We start from the raw sequence: 26,345 nt of genomic DNA on the forward strand, positions 1-26,345 counted from the left end.
CTGTAAATTTACATCTTCTCTGTTTCCTGTAAAGCACCCTTTTTTTGACAAACATGTTTCTTTGAAGGGTTTTTACAATGTTTGTATTTTTTTTTCCTGCTTTCCTCTTGTTATTTAACAGGAATTTTGCAGGATCATTCCATGCTGTTCTGTTCTTATATATCTTGTAGTTTAAATGGTTGCACAAGGGAATTTGATGAGAATTTGAGTCCACTTGTCAAACTATGCATGCAAATTTAAAAAGCAGAGTCGGCCTCGTAGTTAGTCGAAAGTTCGACGCCCCGAAATTGCAGCTGCAGCATCCATCTGTCTGGATAAAGACATCTACTAAATGCTGCTCGAAAATCCACTTCAGTGCTCTGATTGATTAGTTTTCCCTCATGCGCATTCATGTGCTCAGAAAGAGACTGGAAGAGCTCACTTTTAAAAACAAAAGCAGATTAAAGTGCCAGGTATTAAGCAAATTAGTTTGAAAATGGATCGTAAGGGATGAATTGAGTCTTTTGTTTTTGTAAGTGAGCTCCGCTACTAGAGAAAAGCTGAATATGTGAATAGAGGAAAACAATAAAAGACAGTTTCAGGCACCAAAAGAGATATTAGAATATCAAGAACCAAATCGATTTTAGGCCTGACAAATCATTCAGTGAATCTGGACAATTTTGAAATGTCGTCTATGAAACACCTGTCCACCACGTCCTCCCGGAAATGTCAAAACTTGTTGTCGCTCCCTCGAGGTTTTATGGCCTTTAGTTGCCAGATTAGTTTTTTCCTGCTGCTTGTTTTTGGTGTTGTCATGAGATGAAGGCTAGAAATATGAACAATGTTAGCTGATACAAAAGGAACAATCAACCTTTCAGATATGAAATCACTTAAAGCTTCCCTCCTTTTTTTTGTTTAGTTTCTTTTCATGTTTAGTTCCATGTAAAACTTTTCTGCTGCTAACTAATCTTGCTAATCTTAGCCATGCTAGCAGCATCTAGCAGCTCCGGGGATATCTCAAAAACTTTTGGAAGGAGTGCCATGAAATTATTACAGACATTCCACTTGATATGACTAACTCAGACTGCTGAAGCCTCATATAAGCTTCACATCAACTTTTAAATGACTGTGTGGACACACTGTGGATTTTGGCCTCCATCACTTACATCAAAAACACATTTGAAGGGGATCTTTTAATATCCAGTATGAACAGGAGGAATTATTACAGTGAGGAAAACCTCTTTCACTGCTCATATAAACACCTGACTGTTGTTTTAAGACACATTTGAAATAATTGTGAAGCCGTCCTTTAACTTTTCATAAAGCACCAACGTTACATCAGGTCAAAATTTCAATGTGTTTTGTATTTTGGTTCATGATCAAGCGCCTGCAAAGCTAATAACATTAGCCACAGCTGTACTTTGTGCTGAGCACTAATTAGCAAATAATCGATTGCTAACATGCTAAACTAAGATTTACATGCTAAACAGCTGCAAAATCATATTTCTAAGTAGCTTTTTAATATGTTTGCTCATTTGCATATTTGTTTATTTCTGTGCTTTATCTACTTGCCGTTTTCTTTATTAATTTTCTTATTTATTGAGTTATATTTCAGTTACTCAGAAATAAGTGCAGCTGTCCATTTACTTTATATCAGTTTTTTTAGTTTTCTTGCATGTGTAACTGTGTCTACAGCATCAGTCAAAAGTTTGGACAGTCTGCCTCATTGCTGTGCTCAAACTTTTGACGAGTACTGTGTATCTACTTCAGGTGTCACTGTGGAATAGAGAAAAGTCTAAAGATGTTGTTTGCATGGTTTAATTAAATTTTTTTTCTTCTTTGCTTATTAGGTGGCTTTCAAGGTTGCGAAGTACTCGCTCTCTGCAGATCTGAAGTACGCCCTCTTCGCCTACGATGTCAAGCAGGTGAGTTTTAAATTAAAATGCGTCGTTAGCACAATGCAATAAATCAAAAAAAAAAAAAATCACCTGAGCGGCATCACATAGAGAAAACAAAAGATGTTTTTTTTGATTTGCGTCCCCCTCACGACCACACAAGCTGTGATTAGAGTTGTGGATCATCCTCAACATTAGCAGCCACTCTTTTCGCTTTTGTTTATTTCCTGGCAGGCTGTCATTTACATTGTGCTCCTGTGCAATACCCGAGAGTGCTGTCACTCACTCATCTGCATGCACAAACACACCCACACACACACAAGCTCTGGCCCTGCATCTTCAGGTTTGTGATTTGTGCTTGTTTTTATTTATCTTTATGCTCTTTTGTTCTCTGAAGAGCACTTTTGTGTTTGTTAAAAGCAACGAAATTGGAATTGACTTGAATTGAAACGATTAACTCCGATGCTGTTGGATAATTTGGATAATTTGGAGTCGTAGGCTGGACCGACGCCTGCTTATTGGAACATGCACCAACTGTTTGTGAAGCACGGCTACTTGGACTACACTGGGCTGCATACAAACACACACACACACACACACCCACACACACGCAGTTTCTGTCTGAAAAGAAATTGCACCACCTGCACTGAACAGGTGTGGTTTAATTTATTGTGTTTTGTTTGTCTTTGTGTGCAGTTTTGTGCTTTTTGTGCATCGTCACTTTATCTATCGTCACACACACACACACACACACACACACACACACAGAGGGATTCCTGTGTGTGAATCATCCACCATGAGGCTTTCTTCTCTCTTCTCTCCTCACAGTCAAGGTTTTTTCCATCGATTTTTAGATTTGTTTGAAAAAAAAAGAGAAAAGGATCAGGTTTAGAAAAGCAGCTGGAGGACGGGCGTCTGTGTGTTCGACAGTGTATTTCATGATTGTCAGGTCAAAACCGTATCATGGTTTAAGGGCCTCTCAATGGATTCAAAGCTCCCGTACACCCTCTGTATGTGGAGAAACGCTGATTATTTTCAACATTATTTCACTCCACTTCTTCTCTTCTTCTCTGCATAATGAGGCTTAATTGATTGCACTCCAGTTTTATTTGTTACCAGGGCAACATGAAAGCCCCTCGAGGGTTACAAGTAACCACCGCTGACTGAGATTTTTAGACGCTCCTCAATTGAATTTCTCTGTTCGTGCACCACCATGCATGAAGGGAAATCAGCTGTGCAGGACGCATATAGTACAGTTCACCTGGCAGTGAGGAAAACAAGTTGAAGGAGGAGATCGAGTCTTTGGGAGTTTGGGCCAAAAAACTTTATTTTAAATTCTAGTGGAGATCTCAAGGTTTTTATACCAAATATGTCAGGCTGAATTTTTGGGGAAGTATAAAATAATGAACAACACATGGGATGGTGCAGCCACGGAGTACTGGATTTAAATATTAAACTCAGTTAACATCATAGCTTTCATGGAGAGCTATAACAAGATGATACATAATATATATGATACTGCAAGACAGTCTGTCTGCAAAATATATTGTTTTTTAAACAGCTTTAAGCCAGAATGGACAACATGAAATATTAACAGAGGTAGTGTTTGGTGATTGTATAGTTGATCGCCAGTGTAAATATCATCAATTATTAATGAGAAGAATTGTCAATACAAGAGGTTTACAATGAAAACTAATCTCAAAGAAAAGGAGAGACAGAGACAATAATACAGCAAGTATATCAAACATAATAAATATACAATAAACCAACAAATCCTCCAAATTAAATGACAAAATACGTTGATGGTTCATGAACTCTGGAACGACACGTAGAAGCGTTTCCTCCCTTTAGTGAGAAAACATCATTTATCAACTCCAAAACTGTCACTGTTGAGAAATAAATATGTTTTATGATGTGACAACACTGTGGTTGAGGTCTGATTAGGTTTAGGTACAAAAGACACTTGGTGAAGTTTAGGGAAAGATCATAGTTTGAGTCAAAGGTTACGGGAACATTGCGGAAGGAAACAAACAGCGATCTCCTGTGTTGAGGTCCGATGTGACTGATCCTGTCGTTCTTCTTCGTCAAAATGGTGAAAAATGTTGATCAATGTTTCCCACAGCCAAAGGTCACAGTTGCAGATTAATTTTCTGTCAGCTGACTAATCGTTGCAGCTCCACTGTCAACCAGACTGTCTTCCAGTCTTCAACAGCAACATTTTAGTGTATCTATTGGTACTCGATACCTTTTGAGATATCGACCAAAATAAGCCAGTACCAAGTAGTTCTCCAGTCAAACGATACCTGCGTTCGTACATTTTTGTACCCAGATCTAGAATAAAAAGTCTATTTATGTGGTTTTGCTTGCAGCCAATCACTGCAAGCATTCTTCAATTTAACACAACATGTGATTGGCTCACGACTACAGCAGCTACAACTCATACAGACTGTGGTGATAATACTTCAGTGTACAGTTTTGTTCAGTTATTTAATAAAAATTTCAATAATTTGAGCACTTTTAATATGTATTAGTTATAAAAAATCATTTGGATGAGGAGGAGTGGCGGCATTTTACACAACTGAATCATATGAAGTAGGAAAAAAAAGGTATTGAATGAAGTACGCTGTTGGTATCACTTTAAGGTTACTGGTATTGATACTCAGTGCACTTCTGACACATTGAGCTCATCTTACTAGTAATGCGGTGCACTATTCATTCAGTGTGAAAACAGCTGTATAAAGTCTTCTGTTGCTCTGTTGGAGCTTTGTCAAGTCTGAGAAAATAACCCTGATGATGTTGTCAGGGTTATCTCGGCATCTGGAGACCATTTTATAGCCAGAGTTACAAATCGAGGCCATTTGAAGGACGTGGCAATTTGCAGGCAGGGAGGATCTCATCTAAAGGCACTATCAGGTTGCATTATGGGAAGCTTAGTTTCCAGCGTTTTGGGTGCTCGAGCCACACAGGGGACTAAAAATCAGGATACCTCAGCTTCTTGCTGCATCAGTTTCTAACCTTTGCTTTCGATTCTGTCCCTCGCGAGTCCTCCAACTTTATGAAAGTTTGATAATCAAGATCAAATAATTGACAGTGTGCAGTAGCATGCATGTGTTCAGACGGTACTTGGAAGAGACATTTTACCATAAAAAGATCAAACAATGTGCAGCATTAAGTGAATAAATTAGTCTTCAGTCATCTTTTTTTTTACATAAACCATGTTTTTATTCTATTTTTGCTTTGTTTTCTTGCTGCTGTTAGTTATTAGCTGCTCCAGTGAGCTCAAGTGTTATGTTATCTTGATGTTTACTCGACTTAAAGAGGCTAATCCTGCCTCAGGGTATCAGTTATGGATCATTGTTTGCATTATGTGATCGTTGCAGATGTACAGATATTCGTACACGGCGTCCTACATCGTTTACAACATCTACACGAGGTAAGAAAGTCTTTTATCACTGTTTTTCATCCATGTTTTTACAAAGCAACGACTTTTCTATCATGTTTGGACGCTCTCTTATATCATTTCAGCAGCTGATGCATGTACATGGTGGCATTCAGTAAGAGATGGTGGTTGTTAATATATATATATATGTGTGTGTTTGTGTGTCAGGGAGGTGCGGGAGCTGAACCCTCCGGAGGTTCACAATGCAGTGCTTCAGCATGCAGCCTGGGGAAGACAAGGACAACAGCTGGTAAGGCTGTATATATGTGTGTGTGTGTTTATGTGAATCATTCTCTTTATTGCTTCTCCATCTTTCTTCTCTCCTCACTGTGTTTTTATGAATTCATGCCCCCTCGTCTCTCTCGAGGGATTTGATGCAACCATGATCTGCTCTGATGTGATTCTTTCAGTTCTTTCAGTACAGGCTCTCCACACTGTGCTGTGTGTCTGCCTGTTTCTCAGTATTTGTCTGTGTGTCGATCTGACTGAACTCTGACCATTTTAAAGTTACATTAAACATTAAAACATGAGTTAGGACTTCTGCAACAGACCTATTAGCTAAGTCAAGAAAGTACAGTTGTCTTTTTACGGGTCTTTTCCTAATAATCTTCTAGAAAAGATCTGATATGTAACAGTTGTTTTCTTTATGAAGAACTAATTTACATACAGTGTTCAACACGGTATGCAACTGTATGCAACACTGTAATACCGTAAATTGGTAGTGCAATCTTTCTACCAGAGTAACCCTCAAGTCTTAGTCGATGCACAGCTGGTCAGTTGAACATGCAAGACCATGACAAATGTGTTTCTTTGTAGTTGTAAATTAAAGGCAAGGCAATATAATTCAACAAATATACAGAATGTGGTTTACAAATGAATCTTTAAGGTGGTTAAGATGGATCTTTAAATGTCAGCTCTGAGTAAAATTACACTTAAATGTGGATACTTACTATATGTATCATTGTCTCAGTATGTCTCTGTCTTTACTATCAAATACCAGCCTTTGTGCATAGTTCATTTCAGGAATCATCCCAGAAAATTAGTAAAATAAAACCTTATCAAACTTTTACCAGCTCACCATCTTTCTGCTTTAAACATGATGTTCTGTTTGAGGACCTTGAGAGTCTGAGCCTTAGTTAACAGCTCTAAAACCTACTTTATACGTCTGTTATTGGTGTTTTATAACAGTTTAGTCTAACAGGGAGTTTAACAACTGACCCAAACATACAGTAACATCACTCTGTAAGATGACATACTGTGCATTTCTTTGTCTGTGGATGACTTTCTAGAAAACACAATGAACATACTTTTGTTCATTAAACATATAGAACATTAAATATCTCCCCTTATCTACTTTTTTGGGGGGTCATTTCTATATTTAATCACCTTCAACAAATGTGCCTGCTCAGTTTGTGACAAAGAGAAGATATCGGGTTTTAATAAGGTTGATTATGCAATTATTAATATTATTTTTGACGCCTCTCCATTCTTTATAAAACTGACTTTGGAAGTTTGTTCTCTTTCTGGTTAGTCATCCAGCTACTTATTAATGAGAGATTCCAGTAGCAATGCTCAGCCAAAAATATAAAATAAGCTCCTTAGAGATATCCGCACTACCGGACCCGATATTATTGACATGCTGTTACTGGCACACTGTAACACAACATCTTCCTACAAGGCTGCTGGCAGCTGAAGGTTATATTTTATGAGCCAAAGTCCGGATTGCAAAGTTCTTTTTCTACAATTCTGCAAAATCTAAAAGAAAAAAAATTAAGCAAATCACTCTTTTGTGATTGTCTCCAACTTTATTATATGACATCAATCTAATCTAACAAACTGAAGGACTAATAGGGAAGCTGAAGTGTTGAATGTTTTTCTTTGCAGTCACTTGCATGTCTGTGTTGTGTCTTTTCGGTGCATACAGTAACAGTAAGACAAAGCTGAGCTGTACTCGCTGCAGGTAAAGTTCCTGCAGCCTGAACGTGGCATAAACTCAACACGGCTTCTGTGTGACTAATGACTTTTGAGAACAGGGGAAAATAAATAAATCTAAAAAAAAAAAACAAGAAAACAAGTGAAATGCTCACCAGGTGAAAAATGAATGTACATGGTTTCAGGATATTGGTGAACATGCAGGATGTGTTTGGTTGATCCTGTTTGTATTTGCAAATGCAAATATTAAAACACTGATGGAGGGAAAAGAGCAAACACACACACACACACACACACACACACACATTTGCTGCATAGGGAGATAAACCAGGGGCTTATGAAAAAAGCAAAATCTCATCAGAGAGGAAATCAAAAAGAAAAACAAATCAAAAACACATGCAAAAGCAGCACTGAGTTTGACAGCAGAAAGTAAGTAAAACATGAGGGGAAAAAACAGCAGGAATCCACGCAACTAATGAAAGAAATAGAATATGGGATCATGCATGAGCGTGCAATCAGTACCTCCAACATCCCTTCTTTCTTGTCAGATCTACATTTTTGAGAATAACATCTACTACCAGTCAGATGTGAGGAGTAACTCCCTGAGAATCACCTCCTCTGGGATGGAGGGCGTCATCTTCAACGGTCTCGCCGACTGGTTGTACGAAGGTGAGTGTGGTCACGACGTGTTTGCACCAGGACTGTAACTAGTGTTGTACTCAGTGTCATTTCTGGGGATTTTGGGTTTTTAAAGGGCACATAACATGTTTTTTTGTGATTTTCTGTCATTTATATATTGTTATGATGTCGGATGTTTATGTTAAACACGGTCAAAGTTCCAAAATTAGATGAACGTGCATAAAAATTCTCCCTCGTTTTGAATCTGATTCAGACTCAAACATGTACGGACGTATTTGAGAAGGTTCCATTTTGAGTAAAAAAGGAGAATAAGAAGCGAAATCCTGTTACTATAGTTTATTTATGGAGCCTCCAGAGCTAAAGGAAGCTTCCTGAAGCTGACCAATCAGAACAGAGTGAGCTCATCAGGAGGCGGGCCTTAAAGAGACAGGAGCTAAAACGGCCTGTTTCAGACAGAGGCTGAACTGAAGGATGAATAAAGAGCCAGTAGAAGATAAATAAAGAGGTTTTTTGAACTCTGAATCATGCATATATATTCCAGTAGAGCCCCAGAACATAAATATAGACTTGGAAATCTGCGTGTTATGTCCCCTTTAAAGGCTCATTATGATATTTTTTTGACTTAAAGGTGCAGTGTGTAGAATTTAGTGGCATCTAGCAGAGCGGACTTGGCAGAAATGGAATATAATATTCATTCAAAGTATGTTTTAATTAGTGTATAAAACAAGAATACAAGAATTGTTGTGTTTTTGTTACCTTAGAATGAGCCCTTTATATCTACATAGGGAGTGGGTCCTCTTCCACAGAGCCCACCATGTTTCCACAGTAGTGCAGGTGGGGGGGTGTGTGAGATGAAGCTAAATCCTAGACACTACACCTTTAATATCTTTCAATTTGTTTTTAAGCATAAAAATGGACTGAATTTATCTGGCAGACATAGTTTAACAGTTAAATTAATATGTATATTTGTATTGTTTTTTTTTACAGTGGCTTGTCAATCATTATAATATCATAAATACTGTATATAGAAGTTTGGGCTCATAATCCTATCCCCACAGTAGTATTATCCAGTGGCCTGTTTCACTAAACAGCAATTTACAAGCTGCAATTTGCAACATGAGATTATTTCCTCTCACTTATTTTAACATATTTTACTAATCAAAATAAATGGCGTACTTTGGACTCATTCATGAGCACACGAGAGCGCGACATGACTCGCAAATGTGTCTGTAGTTTTCAAGCCACAATAATTTGTGTTTATGAGTGTGTAAATGATGCAGTTATTCTGTTTTTTTTAATTAAAATGCTAATTTAATGAAGTGTTCTAGTAAGTAATAGTTTTCGTGATGCATCTGTTAATCTCTTGATGATGATAATTGCTGAACAAGTCTACAAATTCCAGTTTCTGAAAGGTTTTTTTTTGTTTTTTAACATTTTTGGGCTCTTTTCAGAAGCCAGAAGGCTCAGACAGAAGTTCTGCGATATGTATCTTTAGGATTTAGACTCAGGTCTGCGCATCTTTAGTTCAGCTGTTTAAAATGTTTTAAAGATTTGTCTCCTGCATTAAAAATGCAGCCGAGCAGACGAGACAAACTAAGCAGAGTGGCGATGAAAAATCAACAACAAGCCTCAATCCATTAACTCGCTGTGTAAACAAATTCAGTAATGTGTTGATGGTCTGTGCAGTTTGCACATCACAGACACACACTGGGGCAGATGGGGAACATTATAGAATCATTTCTGTTTGTAGATGTGCTGTGAGCTCAGCTGTGTCTTTTCTCTTTATCTATCAGCATTTATTTTAGAGTGTAACCATTTGGATGATGTTTTGACAGTGAATGAAAGAGAAGAGTGTGTTTTAATTCCTATTTCACTGATGATATGAGCAACCAGCAATGAAAAATGGAGGAATCAACCACCATAATTTAAAAAAAACAAACAAAAATCAACTTTTGCTGTTATAAATAACAGAAAACAAGTTATTTTTTGTTGATTTAATCTGTTTGAAGTCTCTTTTTGACCACGTTTTATTAAATTTAACCATTCTCAAGCCCATGTGTAAAGAAAACTAATAAATCAGCAACAACAAAGAATAAGAGCAGAAGCCTAGAAAATAAAATAAAAAAAGGAAATAAAAATGAAATAATGTGCAGCATATTACATCATCACCAGAGAGATCACGACTCTACACGGCTTTATTTTTCTGGCCTTCATCATTAGCACCTCTGAGTGTTACACAGTCAAAACAAGACGAAAAACAGAGAGCAAGAGATAAAGTATTCATGCAGAAATCGAGGTGTGTTGTTTCTTTTTTTTTTGTATCAGAGGAGATTCTGCGCTCACACTTGGCTCACTGGTGGTCACCTGATGGAGAGAAACTGGCTTTCCTCACCATTAATGACACGCTGGTACCTAACATGGCTCTGCCCCAGTTCACCGGCAGCACCTACCCACGAGGACTACAGTACCCATATCCCATGGTAAGACTGATTTATAGAGATAATAAGGTAATAGCATCATATTCAACCCAGGCTACTGATTTCCTAAAATATTTTAAAATATTAAGAAAGACAACAAGATTAGGTAAAAATAATCATTATTTCAGTTTATATTGGGCGTCAGAGGTGCAACATTTGTAATAAACAAAATAAACAGCTAATTGCCAAATATTCTTACAACTAATGAAGCAAAAACTGACTTCAAGGTTTCACATTATTCAGCCAATTTGCTAGTTTTGCACTTAGCTGGAAATGATTTTCAATCAAGGAGAAAACATCTCGCTTTTGCAGGGTTTTGTATGTTCAAAAGGTGCCGAAACTGAATGTGATATTACAGCGCCGGACGACCTGTTTCTTGAAACACCGTGAAGGTCGTTTCACTCAGCAGAACGTAGAGGAGACTCTGTTTCACATGGTGCCTCGTTGATTATCAGGTTCACTAATGGATGTGCGGGTCAGGTCCTCTTTTTTTTTTTTGTCTGCGGTTTCAAAGAGAAACTAAACCGTCATCCTCCCACCGCTGAAGGAGGAAAACAGAAGCTTTATCTGTTCTGCAGCATAACAAGCATCTTGTGTTTGTTGCGTTGTGCTTACTGTACCGATCTGTGCATGTCGGCGCTGCAAAACTGCCTTTTAAGAACATCTTTGCAACAGTTTAGTTTTAGATTTAGTTTTTGTCATACAGGATATTGAATATTCTTCAGTGTCAGCTATTTGTCTGTACCATTTTAATTAGTAATTTCCCAATAATTTGCTTAGACATGACCTAGAAAGAACTAAGCACTAATTTGGTTCACTGTGCACTTTTTAGATTTCTGCAAGTAGACAAATATATTTCACTGAAGACGTATTAAAACACCTACATGCTATTTTAAGCTGGTGCAGTTCAAATTTTATCACTTATTCAGCGGAAAAAATCTGCTTCCAAAACACTCAGAGAAATCTGTACAGTCATACAATAACTTTGTCATAAAGATGTTTTCTGATTTGAAAGGAAATTGATCAGATTCTCATCAATCCGCCTGCGTCTGTCTCTGTTTCACAACATCAGGCCGGCCAGACAAACCCTGCAGTCAAGTTGTCTGTGGTCAACCTGTTTGGAGCAACTCACACTCAGGAACTGCAGCCTCCTGAACAGCTCAGGCTCAGGTGACACACACACACACACACACACACTCACACACACACACACACACACACACATATATAAATACAATACTGGCACACAAGGGCACAAAATCCCCAATCTGATTCCTCTCTCTGCTTCTCCTCTGCAGGGATTTCTATGTCCCCATGGTGAAGTGGATCAGTAATACTCACCTCGCTGTGCGGTGGCTCAATCGGGCCCAAAACGCTTCGCTGCTGACGGTGTGCGACGCCACCGTAGGAGTCTGCCATCAGGTGGGTGTTATTGATTAAAGAAATGGCGTGACGCAGCGATTTCTGCTCAGTTCCCAAAGTAGTTTCAAGTCAACCGTAGAGGTTTGATATATAAACAAGTCTTCACATGCAGTCTAGAGTAAAATAAGCCTCATGAGTCTTATTCCACTTTCAATATAAAATGAAATAAAACTAAATATCACAGCATATTTCAGCTGCACTGCATGACTCTATATCTCTGACCCTTTCATGCATGGTGTCCACTACAGTGGACAGATATTTGGAAGCCATTTTGAACCATTTAAGTATCATTTTATATCATTTTTGACTCTCTGTGATTATGAGATATTGAATCATAAACTGAAAAATGGTGTAAGGTGGAGGAAATGCAGGAATATCTGTTAAATACTTTTATTCTCAGAGAAAAAAACAAGTAAAAAAATATATTTTTCAACTAAATAAGATGTTTGAAATACTTTTATCAAGTTTTTAATAATATTGTTCTTGTACATTTTTTTCTGTGACTGAAAATACATCCGTCCGCTCCAGTGGACGTTACGCAACAAAGGGTATATTCTGTCTATCGGGCCTCGGTCTTGTTTTTCAAATATCCTCCCTATTGTTGTAGTTATTTAATGTTCCTATGTGTTTTCATACCATTTGCTCTTAGTAATAAAATATTATACTCCGTTGATGCTTGGTGTCCACAACAGCGGAGACATGTCAAAATACAATTTATTGAAAAAAAAAAAGTTATTGGCATGATTTTTCACTTGTTTAAGAGTAAAAATAGACAATAAAAAAAATATTATTCTGTGATTTAATAATTCATGCATGAAAGGGCTAATGCAGAGGTTGCAGTGGGATCTGCCTTTTTGTGACATGTGCAACAACAGCTGCAGCAGGGAATTAAAGGACACAGTCCTCGTTTTCAGCAAAAAAATACATTTAAAAGTTGATGTGAAGCTTCTGTGAGGCTTCAGCAGTCTGACTCAGTCATATCAAGTAGATATCTGCCACATCTTTTTAGCATCAGATTCTCTCTGTGTTTTTCCCTGTTGAGCTGCGGTGAAGTATAGCAACAAAAAGAGAGACTCTGACACTAGAAAGACCAGAGCAGCAGTCAGCTGTCATGTAATTCTTCATACATCAGGTCAATAGTTAATTGCAAGTTTGCAACATCTGGTGCCAGATCCGATCAGATCTTTATCATCCCACAAGAGGAAATTCTTTTTTGCAGCAAGGCAGCATAAAACCACAAAACCATGAAAACATAAACTCAGTGAAAGACAATAAGGATGCAGGTTAAAAACAAGGAAAACAGTAACAAGACTAAAGATAAGAAACAAAGTGTTCAGCTGTGTGAGGACTCAAGAGGCAGTTTATAATGTGTTAGCATTGGGATAAATGAGTTAAGTTTTTGGAAACCTTTCATTTAATTCTTTAAGAGTGGATGGTCTGGATTTGAAAGGATGATCAGCTGACTGTAGATACTTCAGGTTTTGTCGCTAAACGTAGAAAATCAATTCAACTTCTCAGAAATCTCCACAACTACTCAAGATTTATTTCTCTTCTTTTAATGTCGGAATAACTTCTTGTTATTTCTTCTCTTGTTCAAAACACGTTACAATTTTCATCCCTTTCATTCAGAGACACGAGGACTCTTCGGAGGCTTGGCTCCCCAGACAGGTAAACCTGAAGAATGAAGAACTTCTGCTGACAAACAATCTATAATAAAAACATGAAGCCTTGCCATCGTTTCCATGCATCTCCAGCTACAATATATTATCCCCACGGCGCTATATGTTCCTTTTATTTTTGAGGCAGAATACAGCAGAACTCATTCATGCATAAAGTATGTCACCTCTGAAGCCTCTACTTTGCTCCACAGAGACAGGAGCCGCTGTTCTCCAAGGACAGGAGCAGGTTTTTCCTCACTCTGCCAGTGAAACAAGGAGGTCAGGGAGATTTCCAACACATCACAATGTTCACCAAGAAGGTGACTCGAGGAGGACTTTCTCCTTCTCCTTCTCATTCCTACTCTCGCATTCCCTTTTACACAATCTCGTGTTGAATCTTAAAAATCTACAAGGATGTTTTTCTGTTGTTTTCAGTTACGAAGTGACCAGGATGAGGTTCGCCACTTGACGTCAGGCGACTGGGAGGTGACGAAAATCGTAGCTTATGATGAAAACAACCAGATCATGTAAGTTAAATAAAGATAAAAAAAACATGTAAAAGAAACAGAGACTAATTATGTGATATTTCTCTGTTGCTTGTAAGTTAAACAATGATAAATATCAATGTGTTAACTCCCATCACCATGGCTACTTCTACCGCTGCTACCATCACAAAAATGACTGTTGACCAGCTCAGTCTTTTCCTGGTAAAATATCTGCTCTATTTTGTAGAAAGAGAAAAAGAAATGAACATGTTATGTTTGAAAATATCGCGTCTTTTTGTGCTGCAGGGTCCTCGACTACATAAATCTGTGTTGATGGTTGTCCAGCCACAGTGTGCAGTGACTAGTAAAGGCAGATGTATAATGGATCTATGACCTTGTCCTACTTTAGCTGCTCTGCTTTCCTCCACACACAGATACTTTCTGAGCACAGAGGACTCTGCACAACAGAGACATTTATACAGGTAAAATACAAGCTGCTGTACACTGAAATGGAATCATATTATGTGTTTAAAGACTTTTTGTTCATTATTTCTCCAGCTTATGTAATTTCGGTTCTTCGTGCTCAGTAAACTCACCGTGTGTTTTCCGTCAGTGTGTCCGCCCTCGGCCTGTTTCCACGACGATGCCTCACCTGCGGACTGAAGGAGGAGTGTACGTTCTTCGACGCCAACGTCAGCCCCGATGCACAGCAGGCCGTCCTGCACTGCAAAGGTGAGACAGAGAGTCTGTCTTAAAGGATGTTATGGGGGGACTGTGTCTGTGCCATGTGTACGCCGGTGGGTCATTAGCTCCGGTTCTACATGCGAATCCATCGGATATGAGAAAACGACGGCTTTCAGCAGCTTCAGAAGCTCCCTGTTGAGAAATGTTTGTCAGGTATTTGCTTACTTTGGTTAAATACGATTGTAACAGCAGGGTTTAATATCTGAAGAGTCAGAGATTTGTGGTTTTGAGCTAAATATCTCAACAACTATTGAACTGATTGTCATAAAATTTGGTTCACACGTTCATGTTCCCCTGAGGATTTCTTCTGTTTACATCAGTGAAACATTATGAAAACCTTCTGCAACTTCTGTTTAATAATGTCTTCCTCCTTTGGAAAATGGCAAAATGATCATGCTTTCGGATGGATGTCTATGTTAATCATGATCAAACTTCCAAAACTTGAGGCGAATATGTAAAACTGCTCTCTGCGAGTCAAAAGGGCTTCAGACGACGATGAAAATCTGTCAGCAGCTTGTGTTTCCTTCATAAAAACGTCAAAAAAAAAGTATTTGATTCTCCTCCACTGTAGGTCCTGGTGTTCCAGCTGTTCTCCTCCTGAGTTTTGATGATGTGGACTGTAAGTATTCTTATTTCTATTTAGCACGAAACCGTTTTCTGTTTATGTTGTATTTGTATGGGCAGGCAGATTTTTACATTTTTCTCATATCTGCTCTGAAATGGAAAAATAGTGTGTTTGCAATCAAGCTTCACCGTCTCACACGTATAAAAAACATCAGCAGCTGTTGGATTTGATGCGAGGTCAAGCTGTGCCAGTAATTTATACATTTCAAGATGTTTAATTTTGTTTCTTATTACACTTTAAATGTTCGCTATTCACTGCATTTTTTATAGAAAACCTAATGGTCAGTGTTGGTCTGCGATAAAAGAAGGAAATTTATCAGAAAATGTACAAAAAATTGTAAAAAAATGTGAAAGTGCAGCTACAGGGTGACAGAGCAGGAATGTAAGATATTGAAAAGTATGTTATTTTTTAATGGTACATGTGTAGGAAGCGTGTGTACTGTGTGGATTAGCCCTTATAAAATAAAAATGAAGTCATACCGTTGCTTTTCAGTGGCTTCTGGATGAAGCGCTGAATATTTTATCGCATCAGTACGTGAACTGTCGCGTGTTGTCTTTATTTCTGCACGACCTCACGTTTCACCTTTGCCGCTTGGCCGAGAGGAAACGGGATTATATAAGAAGGATTATCAACTTTCGCAACATACTGATTCACATCAGATATACACGCTAAAGCACACCGGGGCAGAAAGAATACAGGGTGGGGGGAAAAATGTGATTTAAAGGTTAAATTACACTTCACGGTACAACTCAAAGACTGAGTGCAAGGAAGGATTCACTTTTATTCTGTTCTGATGAATAATTTCCTGTTTCTCAGCGTATTTCATCCTGGAGAACAACTTCCCTCTGCGGTCAGCGATGGAGACTAAAAGGACGGTTCAGACGGACATCCGGATGATCACTAATGACAACTTTGGTACAAATGATCTGCACTTAACAGCTGTTTGTGTGTGTGTGTGTGTGTATTGATTCTTTACACATGACACAGAACATAAGATAATTGAGCTGTTTAGACATAGACGGCGGATAATATTGGAGTGTGTGTGTTTGTTTCTGTCCTCAGTGCTCTTGGCTGTCTCCTTTTTTTTCCCCCTCTCTTCCTCTCTCTCTCTCTCGGTCACCTTTCCCTTCAGCTAATGTTTCTCACTTTACTCACAGAGCTGCCTCTGAAGCTCATCTATCCCCCCGACTTCTCTGAGTCCTACCTCTACGGCCTTCTCCTCATTGTGTAAGCCTGTTCAACTTTATTACATTTACATTTTTTCCCCCCATCTGCATTCACCGCAACGCCTTGAACTTCAAAGTCCAAATTCAGTCAGGACGGCTGAAAATGAGACATTTCACTCCGCAACGCCTGCAGGCTGTGAAACTTATTCTAAAAAAAACAAATGTACTAGAAAAGTACAAGTAAAAGAAAAATCACATTTTAGCTACAACTTTAATTTCCCATGATGAACACACAATGCAGGCCTGTTCTTCTTTGTCTTTGAGTACAATCTTCTATGCTTTAATAAACCTTTGCATTATTGTAAGATTAGCATATTAGCATCATATCATTTTAAATATACAAAGTACAATTTGCAGTATAGTACATAATGGCAATATGCATAGATGTCATTTGCTAGACAAAACTAACTAAATAGTCAAGAAGCCTAATGACAAGATAAGATGCATAAGTTAGACTTATTTAATGACACTGAGATTAAATTGGCTTCTTCTTCTACTTCATTTGCTTCTTTCAAGAGTCATTGTTGGCTGTTGTGGTTGAATTAGGCCAAGGTTGTTTGCTTACTCTGCATCATGAGTTATTTTTAACTGCACAGATCAGGGCGGTTTATTCTCTGAGTAATCAAAAATACCCTTTGGTCTGGGACCGTTCTTCATAGTTTTCGCTGGCTCTCTTTGTTCCAAACCAGATAAATCAGCATACAAGGATATTTGATACAATGGTGAACTTCCAACTTTGTGGCAACAGTTTCCGTTTGGTCCCTTCCTGTTTCGGGGAAAGTACACAAAGCCAGCCCCGTGAAGAAATTGTTTTCTCAGTTTGGTTTGGAAGAACTTGAATCCCAATCTCAACCCCATCCAAAACTTTTGAGATAAACTGGAACACCGACGTCAAACCGGACCTTATCGCCCAACAACATCAGTACTGAACCTCACTAATGCACATGTGGCTGGATGGGAGCAAAATCTCTGCAGCCTGGTGGTTCCAACATCTGGTGGAAAGTCTGAAACCAGCAGAGAGGAAGCTGTTACATCAGCAGATTATTACTCATGATTTTGGAGTGAGATGTTCGAAAAATCACACATGAAGGTGATAAAATAAGATTAGGTGTTACAAGCAGAACAAGAATAAACAAACCAGAAGAACAGAACAAGCAGGAATAAAGATATGAAAATGGGGAAAACTACAAACAGAAGAGTAGAGAACAAACTGTACAACAAATTTAAATTAGAAGATATATACTGTATGTGAGGGTGTCCACATACATTTGGCCAAATAGTGGATTTCTAACAGTGTAATTCTGGTCTAAATGAAAACTCAATATCTCTGAGTAGATGTTATGCAGCAGAGGAGAAGCCCCAGCCTGAAACCTATCAGGGCTGTGCGGTTATCAGGAAATAACGCACACCTGCCTGTTAAACAGAGATTAGTGTTCCTGTAATACGATAAGAACACAGACTCTGAAAATCTGCCTTAAAGCTGCACCCACAGTTTCCCAAAAGCTTTAACTGCGAACATCACATCAGCTCCGTATCTGTCTATCTTTGTCCCGGCAGCGGCAGCTCTCCAGGCGGTCAGGCGGTGACGGAGGAGTTCCGGTTGGACTGGGACTGGGTGCTGGTGGGACTGGAGCAGGTCATTGTGGCGCGGCTGGACGGCAGGGGGTCGGGGTTCAGAGGGGAAAGGTAGGCGTACATACTAAGGCGTACGTTGATACTAGGAACTAATAATTCCTGACTTAATGACCTTTCATCCTTGTCCATCACTTCACAGGGTTTTGCAGCAGGTCCATCAGAGGCTCGGCACAGTGGACACAGAGGACCAGATAGCAGCTCTGGAGTATGTAACACATCTGTGTGTCGCTGTGTCTGGACTACAGCGTCTCTGTCTGGGTCATATTTCTATCCATTTGACCACCCGTGAAGTTAATTAGAATCACAGAGGTGCTTCATGAATTGTTTTTTGTGGAAAAAGCACAAACAGACAGCGAAGGAAGTGTTATATTTGTAAAAACACAGAAATGAGCGATTAAAGGTCCGTCAGTTTATTGTTTTCTGAAACTGAATCGATACTTTTATCGTTCGACATCCAATTTGTCCCAAAGCAAACACGAAATACACTTCAGCCTTTTATCTAACGCACATCTCACTCTCTAATCTCCTCACGAGAGACATTTTCAGTTGAAATTGAGAACATTATTGAGAGATTAGGTCGTTGTTATAATGGTATCCGTTTCTTTTTTTGGAGGAATTTAAAGTAAAAGTGGTATTTAAAGTAAGTATGTGTTTTCCTCATTGTCAACAAATCACATAAAGAGACTTAAACTAATCATATATTGATCCCTCAAACACCATCTGCAGCCAGAAATACTGTAGAGCACCAAATGTGTATTAATCCGCCACTGAAAATAGTCCATAACAACACTGTTTACTTACATTATGCCCAGCTGGAGCATTTTTACATTCATTCACCTCAAGTTTTGGAATTTTGACCATGTTTAACACAAACATCTGACAGTATAACAGTATAAAAATGACAGAAAATCACAGAAAGCATGATATATCCCCTTTACAACATAACATTAAACATTATGTCATGTCGCCTTTACAAAAATCGCACAAAAAAAGAGTAAAACTGCTGTAATATTCTTCTGTCTTCCCTTTCATAACCTCTTTTATGGCTTTATATTTTAGTTATTGTCACATACATGTAGCAGTTGATGCTATTATTGAACGTGTGAGTATAAAACATGATGATGGAACACATGAAGGAGGATGATTTGGTTCAAAAAGTCCCGTCTACCTCTCTGCGTTTCTCTAAGTTTTCTCATTTCTTTTCCCAGCACTCTTTTCTCACATGATCAGTTCAGGCATCGCAGGAGTTTTGTCAGTAATTCCCCCCGCAGCTCTGACCTTTGACCCTCAGTACTGTTGGTCACTCGGTTATCTGTGAACCGGAGCTTCTTCCCATTAATTCTCAACCGCTTCGGATTAGAGCTTCAGCTGAGCGTGTGAAAACGGAATCGAATGTGTAAAACCAAACCTAAAAATACACTTTTTCGCTTTTACCCTCCGATGATTTGAAATGTAAAAAACAAAGTCCGCTTGTATTTTGTGTGAAAGGTTTCCTCTGTGTGTCGCAGGTACCTGGTGAAGCTGCCGTTCATCGATCGCACTCGAGTCGGAGTCTTCGGAGAGGTTCGTCCGTCGAGCCTGTGAATTAATCAGACCTCTCACACACTTTTTTTCAGCTGACTGGATGAATATGTAATGTGTGACTGGATGACTGTAACGGCTATGAGGCTGAAATGCTTAATGAGGCTTATTTAAACTGTTTGACAACTCATTACTGTACATTTATCACACCAACAATTTTCATTTAGTAAGATTTCTAAACATAAAAGCATTTCAATATAGACATTTGTTTACTTATATAATCATATTATCCTCATATTCAGGATGTAATGTTTACATGGAAGATAAACTTTTCATCTCCATGTATTCATACAGTATAGTTAGTTATACAAGTGTCCAGCACATGTGGACTTACAAAACACCAAAATACAATTGTAGAGGTGAAACATTTGTCAAACGTAGACAAGAACAAAACTTCTTTAATTACATTGCAAACAAACAACTTTGTCTTCTGTACCAGACGCTACAATTAAAATTAGCCACACAAAAAGTTTCTTATAATCATTCATCCATAAAATCTGATCAGAAATTACCCTGTAATTTACCCTCAATCGCCCTTAAATCATCATATAATGAGCAATAAAACATAAAGTGGACTTCACACAGCAAACAGTCTTTTCTCTTAAATTCTGCTTCACATGAGGCTCCACGCTGTAGTTGTTTTCCATCAGACAATATGTTCTTAATTCAGCTTCGTACCAAACGTCAACAGACCGTCTTTCTTCATACATCAGGAACAGTTTTGCGCCGGACATCATGAATACTAAGACGCTGTAATCTGTTTTAGAAAACAGAGAAAGAAATCAGTACACACAAAATAACAATAAAATATACTGTATCTTATTATTTCTGATCATATATAAGCCTCGCTCTCTCCCACCTTTATATACAGTATAGTGGTCCCAGTTTGTGCCTCTCATGTGAGACCATTAATAGCACAGAATGTCATTAAACAACACGCACAGCTTTCTGAAGCTTTTTACAGAATCCTCAAAAAACTCCTCTAACTCTTATATGTTGTATTCAGAAAATCAGATGCTTAGCATTGAATATAATGTTAATATATTAGAGGTACAACCTGGGGCTAATGGTGTACTAGCTCATCTATAAGAATTTGACTGTATCACACAAAGAGAGAGAGACTATATTTACAACAGTTTCTTTCCTCCATTTAGCATATTTGGGTTTATCAAAACCTGGAAGATGATATTCAGGTTTTGGAAACCAGGACATGTGATGAGGATGCTCCAAAAACTTGCTGACAACTGGGATACAAGAGGGCATGTAAAAGCACTCAGTGCTGTCTGCAGATGTCAAGGATATGCAATTATAACATGAATACTTATTTTAATTAAATTCATGCTTTCAGCTGAAGGTGCGGAAGGTCTGAGAGGAGACAAAACATCTCAGTGAATTATTTAACGGGAGGAAAATGTGCCAGAACTTAGAGTAGATATTAAACTGTCAAACACACCTGCAGTACATAAGAAATATTATAGTTCATTTATGTCAGGGAGGTATAAAAAAAGAAACTCGTTTAAAGCAGCTGAATCTCCGTCCGACAGGACTACGGCGGCTACATCACACTGATGATGCTGAAGTCCACGGAGAAGCTGATCACATGTGCGGCGGCTCAGGCTCCCGTCATCGACTGGACCATGTATGGTGAGCAAAGAAGTCAAATTAAAACCAGCCTGCTCCACTTTGGATATCTCCTCTTCTTTAATATTATTACTTGTGCTGCTGCAGTGCTGCTTCCCGTCGTTTCCTTATTCACAACCTCTTTATCCTACATGATCCTTTTTATATGTATTGTCTTGGTAATGTGACTTTAATTATCCCTGCGCTCTGCCTTCGGGAATTCAGGCTTATTGAGTTTTAGGATGAAAAGCTTTCTTCATTCCTGTAAGCGTCTACACAGTATTAAAGTGACTGTACAGCTGAGGAGCTGCTGCTGTATTTGTGATTATATTTTAATAGACTGAAGTGTTTCACTAAATCCTGCGGTTCCTGTGTTTCAAGCACGAGCAGAACAGAATAAGGATTTCACTCTTTTTGATGCAAAAAAAAAAAAAAGCTATTTTGAAACACTGTGCATATAGGTTTCTCTAATGCTGACTGCCAACTATAATCTCTTTCCATATTCAGTTTTATTTCATTTTTGATCTCTCCAACATCTGTTTTCTTTCCGTAAAGCTCCACTCTTACCTTGCTCCGCTGTAACAACATATAACCTCTTTGCTTTCTGCTCTTTTCTCTCCTCCAGCTTCAGCGTTCTCGGAGAGATACTTAGGCTCGCCTTCGACCGAGGAGAGCAGATACCAAGTGAGCCGATTGTTCATCTGCTGCTGGACATGTGTTAATTAATTTTAATGTCTGTCTAGATTCAAGACTTCTTCTTCTGTGTGCACAAAAATGTTTCATACGCCTTTGCACACAGTCTCACCACACATTCTTCTATTATAAATAACAGTTCATGTGTGGGTTTTGTTACAACGGTTCCCAACCTTTTTTACCTTACGACCCCTTAACATTAAGAATTTTCTTCCTGTGACATCCTCTAGTCACATGTTGCATATGTCAGTGAGTCGTGTGAGTGATTTTTCCTCCTCAGCTGCTTAATTTGAATGATTTTTAGGGACCTAAAAAGGTAAAAGCATCCAGTTTTTCCACAAGAAACAAGCAAATATTAGAGAAAAGTCAACAAAATGACATTATTTACTGTACCAGGAGTTTATCATGTCTTCTTTACTCTCTGGTAAATCATCTCGTGACCCCTCAGGCTAATCTTGTGACACATTTGCAACCAGTAAAATATAAAAAAACCACACTGGAAAACAGCAAGGAGTTGAACACGGCTCTGCTGTTTGGAAGATTTTGGAAACAGAATTATAAGAAAACGTATTTGTAGAATCAGTAATACGTTCACTGACAGTGACTGAAGCCAAAAATCCAGATAACTGTGCATTGACACTAAAAATTTACAAATTACATTTATTCATATATTAAATCTAACACCCTGTACAATAGCAGGTGTTTAAATACCAGCCGTTTCCTTAAAAACTGAACAAAATCTCTTTTTTTAGAAAGACAGAGGTCTCACAGCTTTCAAAAACAGGCCACACACATTTAAATGAAAATGCTTTGCTTCACTTCACAAACAAAACAGTTCCCTTCTGTTAAAAAATGAAGAAGAAAACATGGCCACCAGCATTTAAGGCAACGCTCCAAATATTGTCCTCTGCAACAACCAGGGAAAGAAAACAAACATGAAAAATAGGAAAATGCCAGAGGTGCTAGCAAAAAATAAATAAATAAATAAATAAAAATACACAATTGTCCTCCAAGTGAAGGTTGAAGTCAAAGTGTGTTTTTCCTGCTATAAGTGGGTTGCCTTTAACTGGGCCACAGAACGCTATTTTTGTTACTCTCACAGCAGGAGGGGAGGCTGTTTTAAATGACGTCCATGAGGAGGGAAATGTGGCTCAATCTGATCAGACAATAATCAGCAGGACATCATCACTCATCCCGTCCACTGAGACTAAAAGAGACAGAGAGGAAGAAACGGCTGGAATGACACGCCGTCCGCTCGCTGATGTGCGGTGACTGACTGTCTCTAATAGGACAGCTTCCATCCACGCTCCCTCAGGCGGTCTGGCTTTTTGTTCGAGAGGAAGAAAATACAAGATACTCTTGAACTCGGTGATGTTTTTGTCTCTGCAAATGTGACCATTTCCATGTGCGTTTTCATTTCCAGTCAGGCTGCTCCACACTGGAAAGGCCAAACCGCTTTCAAAATATCCCTCGATGACCTTTTTCCAGACCTGTTTTCTGCTCAACTCAGAGTTGTTTGAGCTTCACAATCACTTCAAGAAATAGTATTCACAATCGTTTTTTACAGCCTTTAGGTGAAAAGTGCAGTTACTCAAGTGATGTACTTAAGAATTAATTTTGAGGTACTTGTACTTCCATTTTATACTAATTTATACTTCTTCTCCACTACATTTCTTACAATAAGTGAATATTGTATTTATTTTACTTATAAAATACAATATATTGTTATTGTAGGAGATTAAAGCAGTGATTTTCAGATCATTTACAAAGAATTTAGAGCGACTCTGCCGCTCCGCTCTGCTTTAAGGAGCTTTATAGTGAGTTTCAGTTCATTGTTGCAACGTCACTGTTTTGGTTCACTCTCAGTGCTCTCATGGCGTCGTTTTCGACCGCAGCACACAGCTGTTTTCAGAGGAAAAGCATAGTGGGGCATTTAGCAGCTAAAGAGTCAGATATTTCTCTTAGGAGTTGGTAGAGAGCAGAAACAGAGTTAAAGAGAGAGAATATTGGACTGAATATAGGACCAGGTGGACAGAAACACGACTCCAAATCTCATAATGTTTTTCCGTAACTGCTGAACTAACTAACTGTTTGCTTACAAGTTCAACTTCAACTCTTGAAATCCATGTTAACGATGTGCACATGTTAAACTAGAAGAGAAGACTCAGTAAAGTGCAGATCTCCGCCAGGTGTGTACAGTCAAGATGGCGGCAAAGCTAACAAAAACGGGGATTCATTCATGTCGTACCTAACTTTAGGAGATCATAACATATCTAGTATGGAATTAATCTGCAGATGCTCCAGTTCAAGATGAGACCAAACTTTTCTATGGATGTCAGTTTTTGAGCCAAAACAAAGGCCAGAATGTGACTTTCAACAGACTAGATAAGCCTTGTTTTTACCCTAGCCGATTGTCAGAAATGCCTTTTGCTATGTTGTAACGCATATTGTAAAATGGCGAAGACTGCTGAAAAGATGAAAGTCTAACGCCTCAGACACACAGGATGCGTGAGCAGCGCGTGTGCGTCGCGGAGCCTCTTGCTTTTCATTTTGGCGCCCATGTTAACAGGTTAGAGCAGCCACACAGCCATGCGTGGCTGCTGCGTCGTGTTTTCTAGAGATTCGTGGTCTTGCCTATTTTCTCCGCGTGACGCGCACGGTTCTCAGCAGAAACAGACGGGGAAAACAATAGAAAGATTGGGCTGCCAGTAGCAGCGCAGCAAAGGCGCCACAGCAGACACGCTGCCTGTGTGGACGCTGCAAGTGTGCAAGATGCAGCAGTTCAGCGACGTGTACGCGCTGCTCACGCATCCTGTGTGTCCCAGGCGAAGCTTTACGATAGGCTCATAAGGAATCTTATCAATATTTATTTGATTTCACAACACAACTCGCTCTCAAGGTACCAAAATTTGGCACCGATTGATCTAACGAGGTGACAAGACATGATTGGTTGTCTCTAACAGAAACAAGATATACTGAAGCAGTTGTTGATCACTTGCAGCCGCTACCAACCAGTTAAGAGGAGTGAGGACTCAGCAGTCAAGTTATAAAATAGGTTTTTCAAAAATTGTGAATCACTGCAACCACAAGAGGTCCTTGAACATACAGTCATAAACGTGCACAGAAAATAATAAGCTCATGGGTCCAGCAGTATGTGAGATTAGCTGTGGACAAACACACACACGAACACACACACACACACAACCAAACGCATGATCCCCTCCAGGCTTACGCCTGGCGGAGATAATTATTTGTCTTTATCTGTGTGTCCAGACATCCAAAGTCCTGCCCAACATGAAAGGTCTGCAGGGAGGAACTCTGTTTCTGGCTCACGGGACTGCTGACGGTACCCACTTTTCTTCTATATGCCAGTTTTTATTGCAAATAGAAATATAAAATGTAATTGTCATAGCAACCTGTAATGTGTGTTATTAAAGGTAGGTATGAGTCTTTATCGCTGGTGGTTGTGTCCTTTTGAAATGAGCCTCTCCATGCAGAGCATTAAAACTTGACCCTGATGAGAGCTGGAGCTTTTATCCAGCAGTGGAATCAAACCCACTTATTTGCATGTTTTGTTCTGGGTTTTTTTTCTCCGCAGCAAACGTCCACTTTCAGCATTCAGCAGAGCTCATCAAACACTTGATAAAGATCGGGGCCAACTATACTATGCAGGTAAATACAATACCATACAGCATTTTTGTCGGAGCTTTAATACAACATCTTCTGTATTGAAAGTCAATAACACTGTCAATACATATATTTATATTGGTAATTTTATTGAATTGTCCATTTTGGTCCAGTGTCTCATTACTGTTACAGATTAAATGTTGCCTTAAACCTTAAATCACAATTATAACACCTGAAAAAAACTGTTTAAGACAATACTATAAAATAACCTCTTAACATACACTTTACACCTTTATTTCCACTTACATTCATCTTGTTTCACACTGTCAGTATTATATATGTTCTGTATTAGTCGGTTCCAACTCTTCATTGAAGCTATATTGTGTTCACACCCAAGACTTGCACCATTTTATCAAACTGAAGTTGTGTTGTGCATCATTTTCCCAGAATTCAACCTGGTGTCTTTGGTGTCTTTGGAGACTTTGGGATCTCCTTTAGAATTTGAAATATAGTTTTATGGGTTTGAACAAAGTTTGGCTGCACAGCATGAGTTTATAATGACTGACAGACTGATTATATATCATCCAGACTACACCTGAAAACAATTAGTTAACTGGCCGTTGAATGTAATTGTTCTGAGAAAGGGAGACGGTTGCTGCCATATGAAC

General features: G+C 38.7%; 1 protein-coding gene across 3 annotated transcripts in view; it reads left to right on the forward strand.

Annotated features, from left to right (window-relative positions):
* Nucleotides 1-26,345, forward strand: part of LOC121892044 (inactive dipeptidyl peptidase 10-like) — an 86,716-nt gene that overhangs the window by 56,351 nt on the left and 4,020 nt on the right. For 2 of the 3 annotated variants that reach the window (XM_042404821.1, XM_042404822.1), the window contains exons 5-26: nucleotides 1,830-1,904; nucleotides 5,255-5,307; nucleotides 5,482-5,563; nucleotides 7,794-7,914; nucleotides 10,210-10,364; nucleotides 11,434-11,531; nucleotides 11,660-11,783; nucleotides 13,413-13,451; nucleotides 13,654-13,761; nucleotides 13,877-13,968; nucleotides 14,361-14,408; nucleotides 14,540-14,658; nucleotides 15,242-15,289; nucleotides 16,112-16,210; nucleotides 16,453-16,522; nucleotides 18,079-18,207; nucleotides 18,296-18,361; nucleotides 19,665-19,719; nucleotides 21,282-21,381; nucleotides 21,983-22,041; nucleotides 25,324-25,396; nucleotides 25,649-25,722. In XM_042404821.1, the coding sequence (XP_042260755.1) occupies nucleotides 1,830-1,904; nucleotides 5,255-5,307; nucleotides 5,482-5,563; nucleotides 7,794-7,914; nucleotides 10,210-10,364; nucleotides 11,434-11,531; nucleotides 11,660-11,783; nucleotides 13,413-13,451; nucleotides 13,654-13,761; nucleotides 13,877-13,968; nucleotides 14,361-14,408; nucleotides 14,540-14,658; nucleotides 15,242-15,289; nucleotides 16,112-16,210; nucleotides 16,453-16,522; nucleotides 18,079-18,207; nucleotides 18,296-18,361; nucleotides 19,665-19,719; nucleotides 21,282-21,381; nucleotides 21,983-22,041; nucleotides 25,324-25,396; nucleotides 25,649-25,722 (1,887 nt within the window). Of the gene's footprint in view, nucleotides 1-1,829; nucleotides 1,905-1,963; nucleotides 2,218-5,254; nucleotides 5,308-5,481; nucleotides 5,564-7,793; nucleotides 7,915-10,209; nucleotides 10,365-11,433; nucleotides 11,532-11,659; nucleotides 11,784-13,412; nucleotides 13,452-13,653; nucleotides 13,762-13,876; nucleotides 13,969-14,360; nucleotides 14,409-14,539; nucleotides 14,659-15,241; nucleotides 15,290-16,111; nucleotides 16,211-16,452; nucleotides 16,523-18,078; nucleotides 18,208-18,295; nucleotides 18,362-19,664; nucleotides 19,720-21,281; nucleotides 21,382-21,982; nucleotides 22,042-25,323; nucleotides 25,397-25,648; nucleotides 25,723-26,345 lie in introns of those variants that run through there. The other variant, XM_042404823.1, reaches the window with a different exon arrangement.

Source organism: Thunnus maccoyii, chromosome 24 (assembly GCF_910596095.1).
Source record: "Thunnus maccoyii chromosome 24, fThuMac1.1, whole genome shotgun sequence".
NCBI classification, from domain to species: domain Eukaryota; kingdom Metazoa; phylum Chordata; class Actinopteri; order Scombriformes; family Scombridae; genus Thunnus; species Thunnus maccoyii.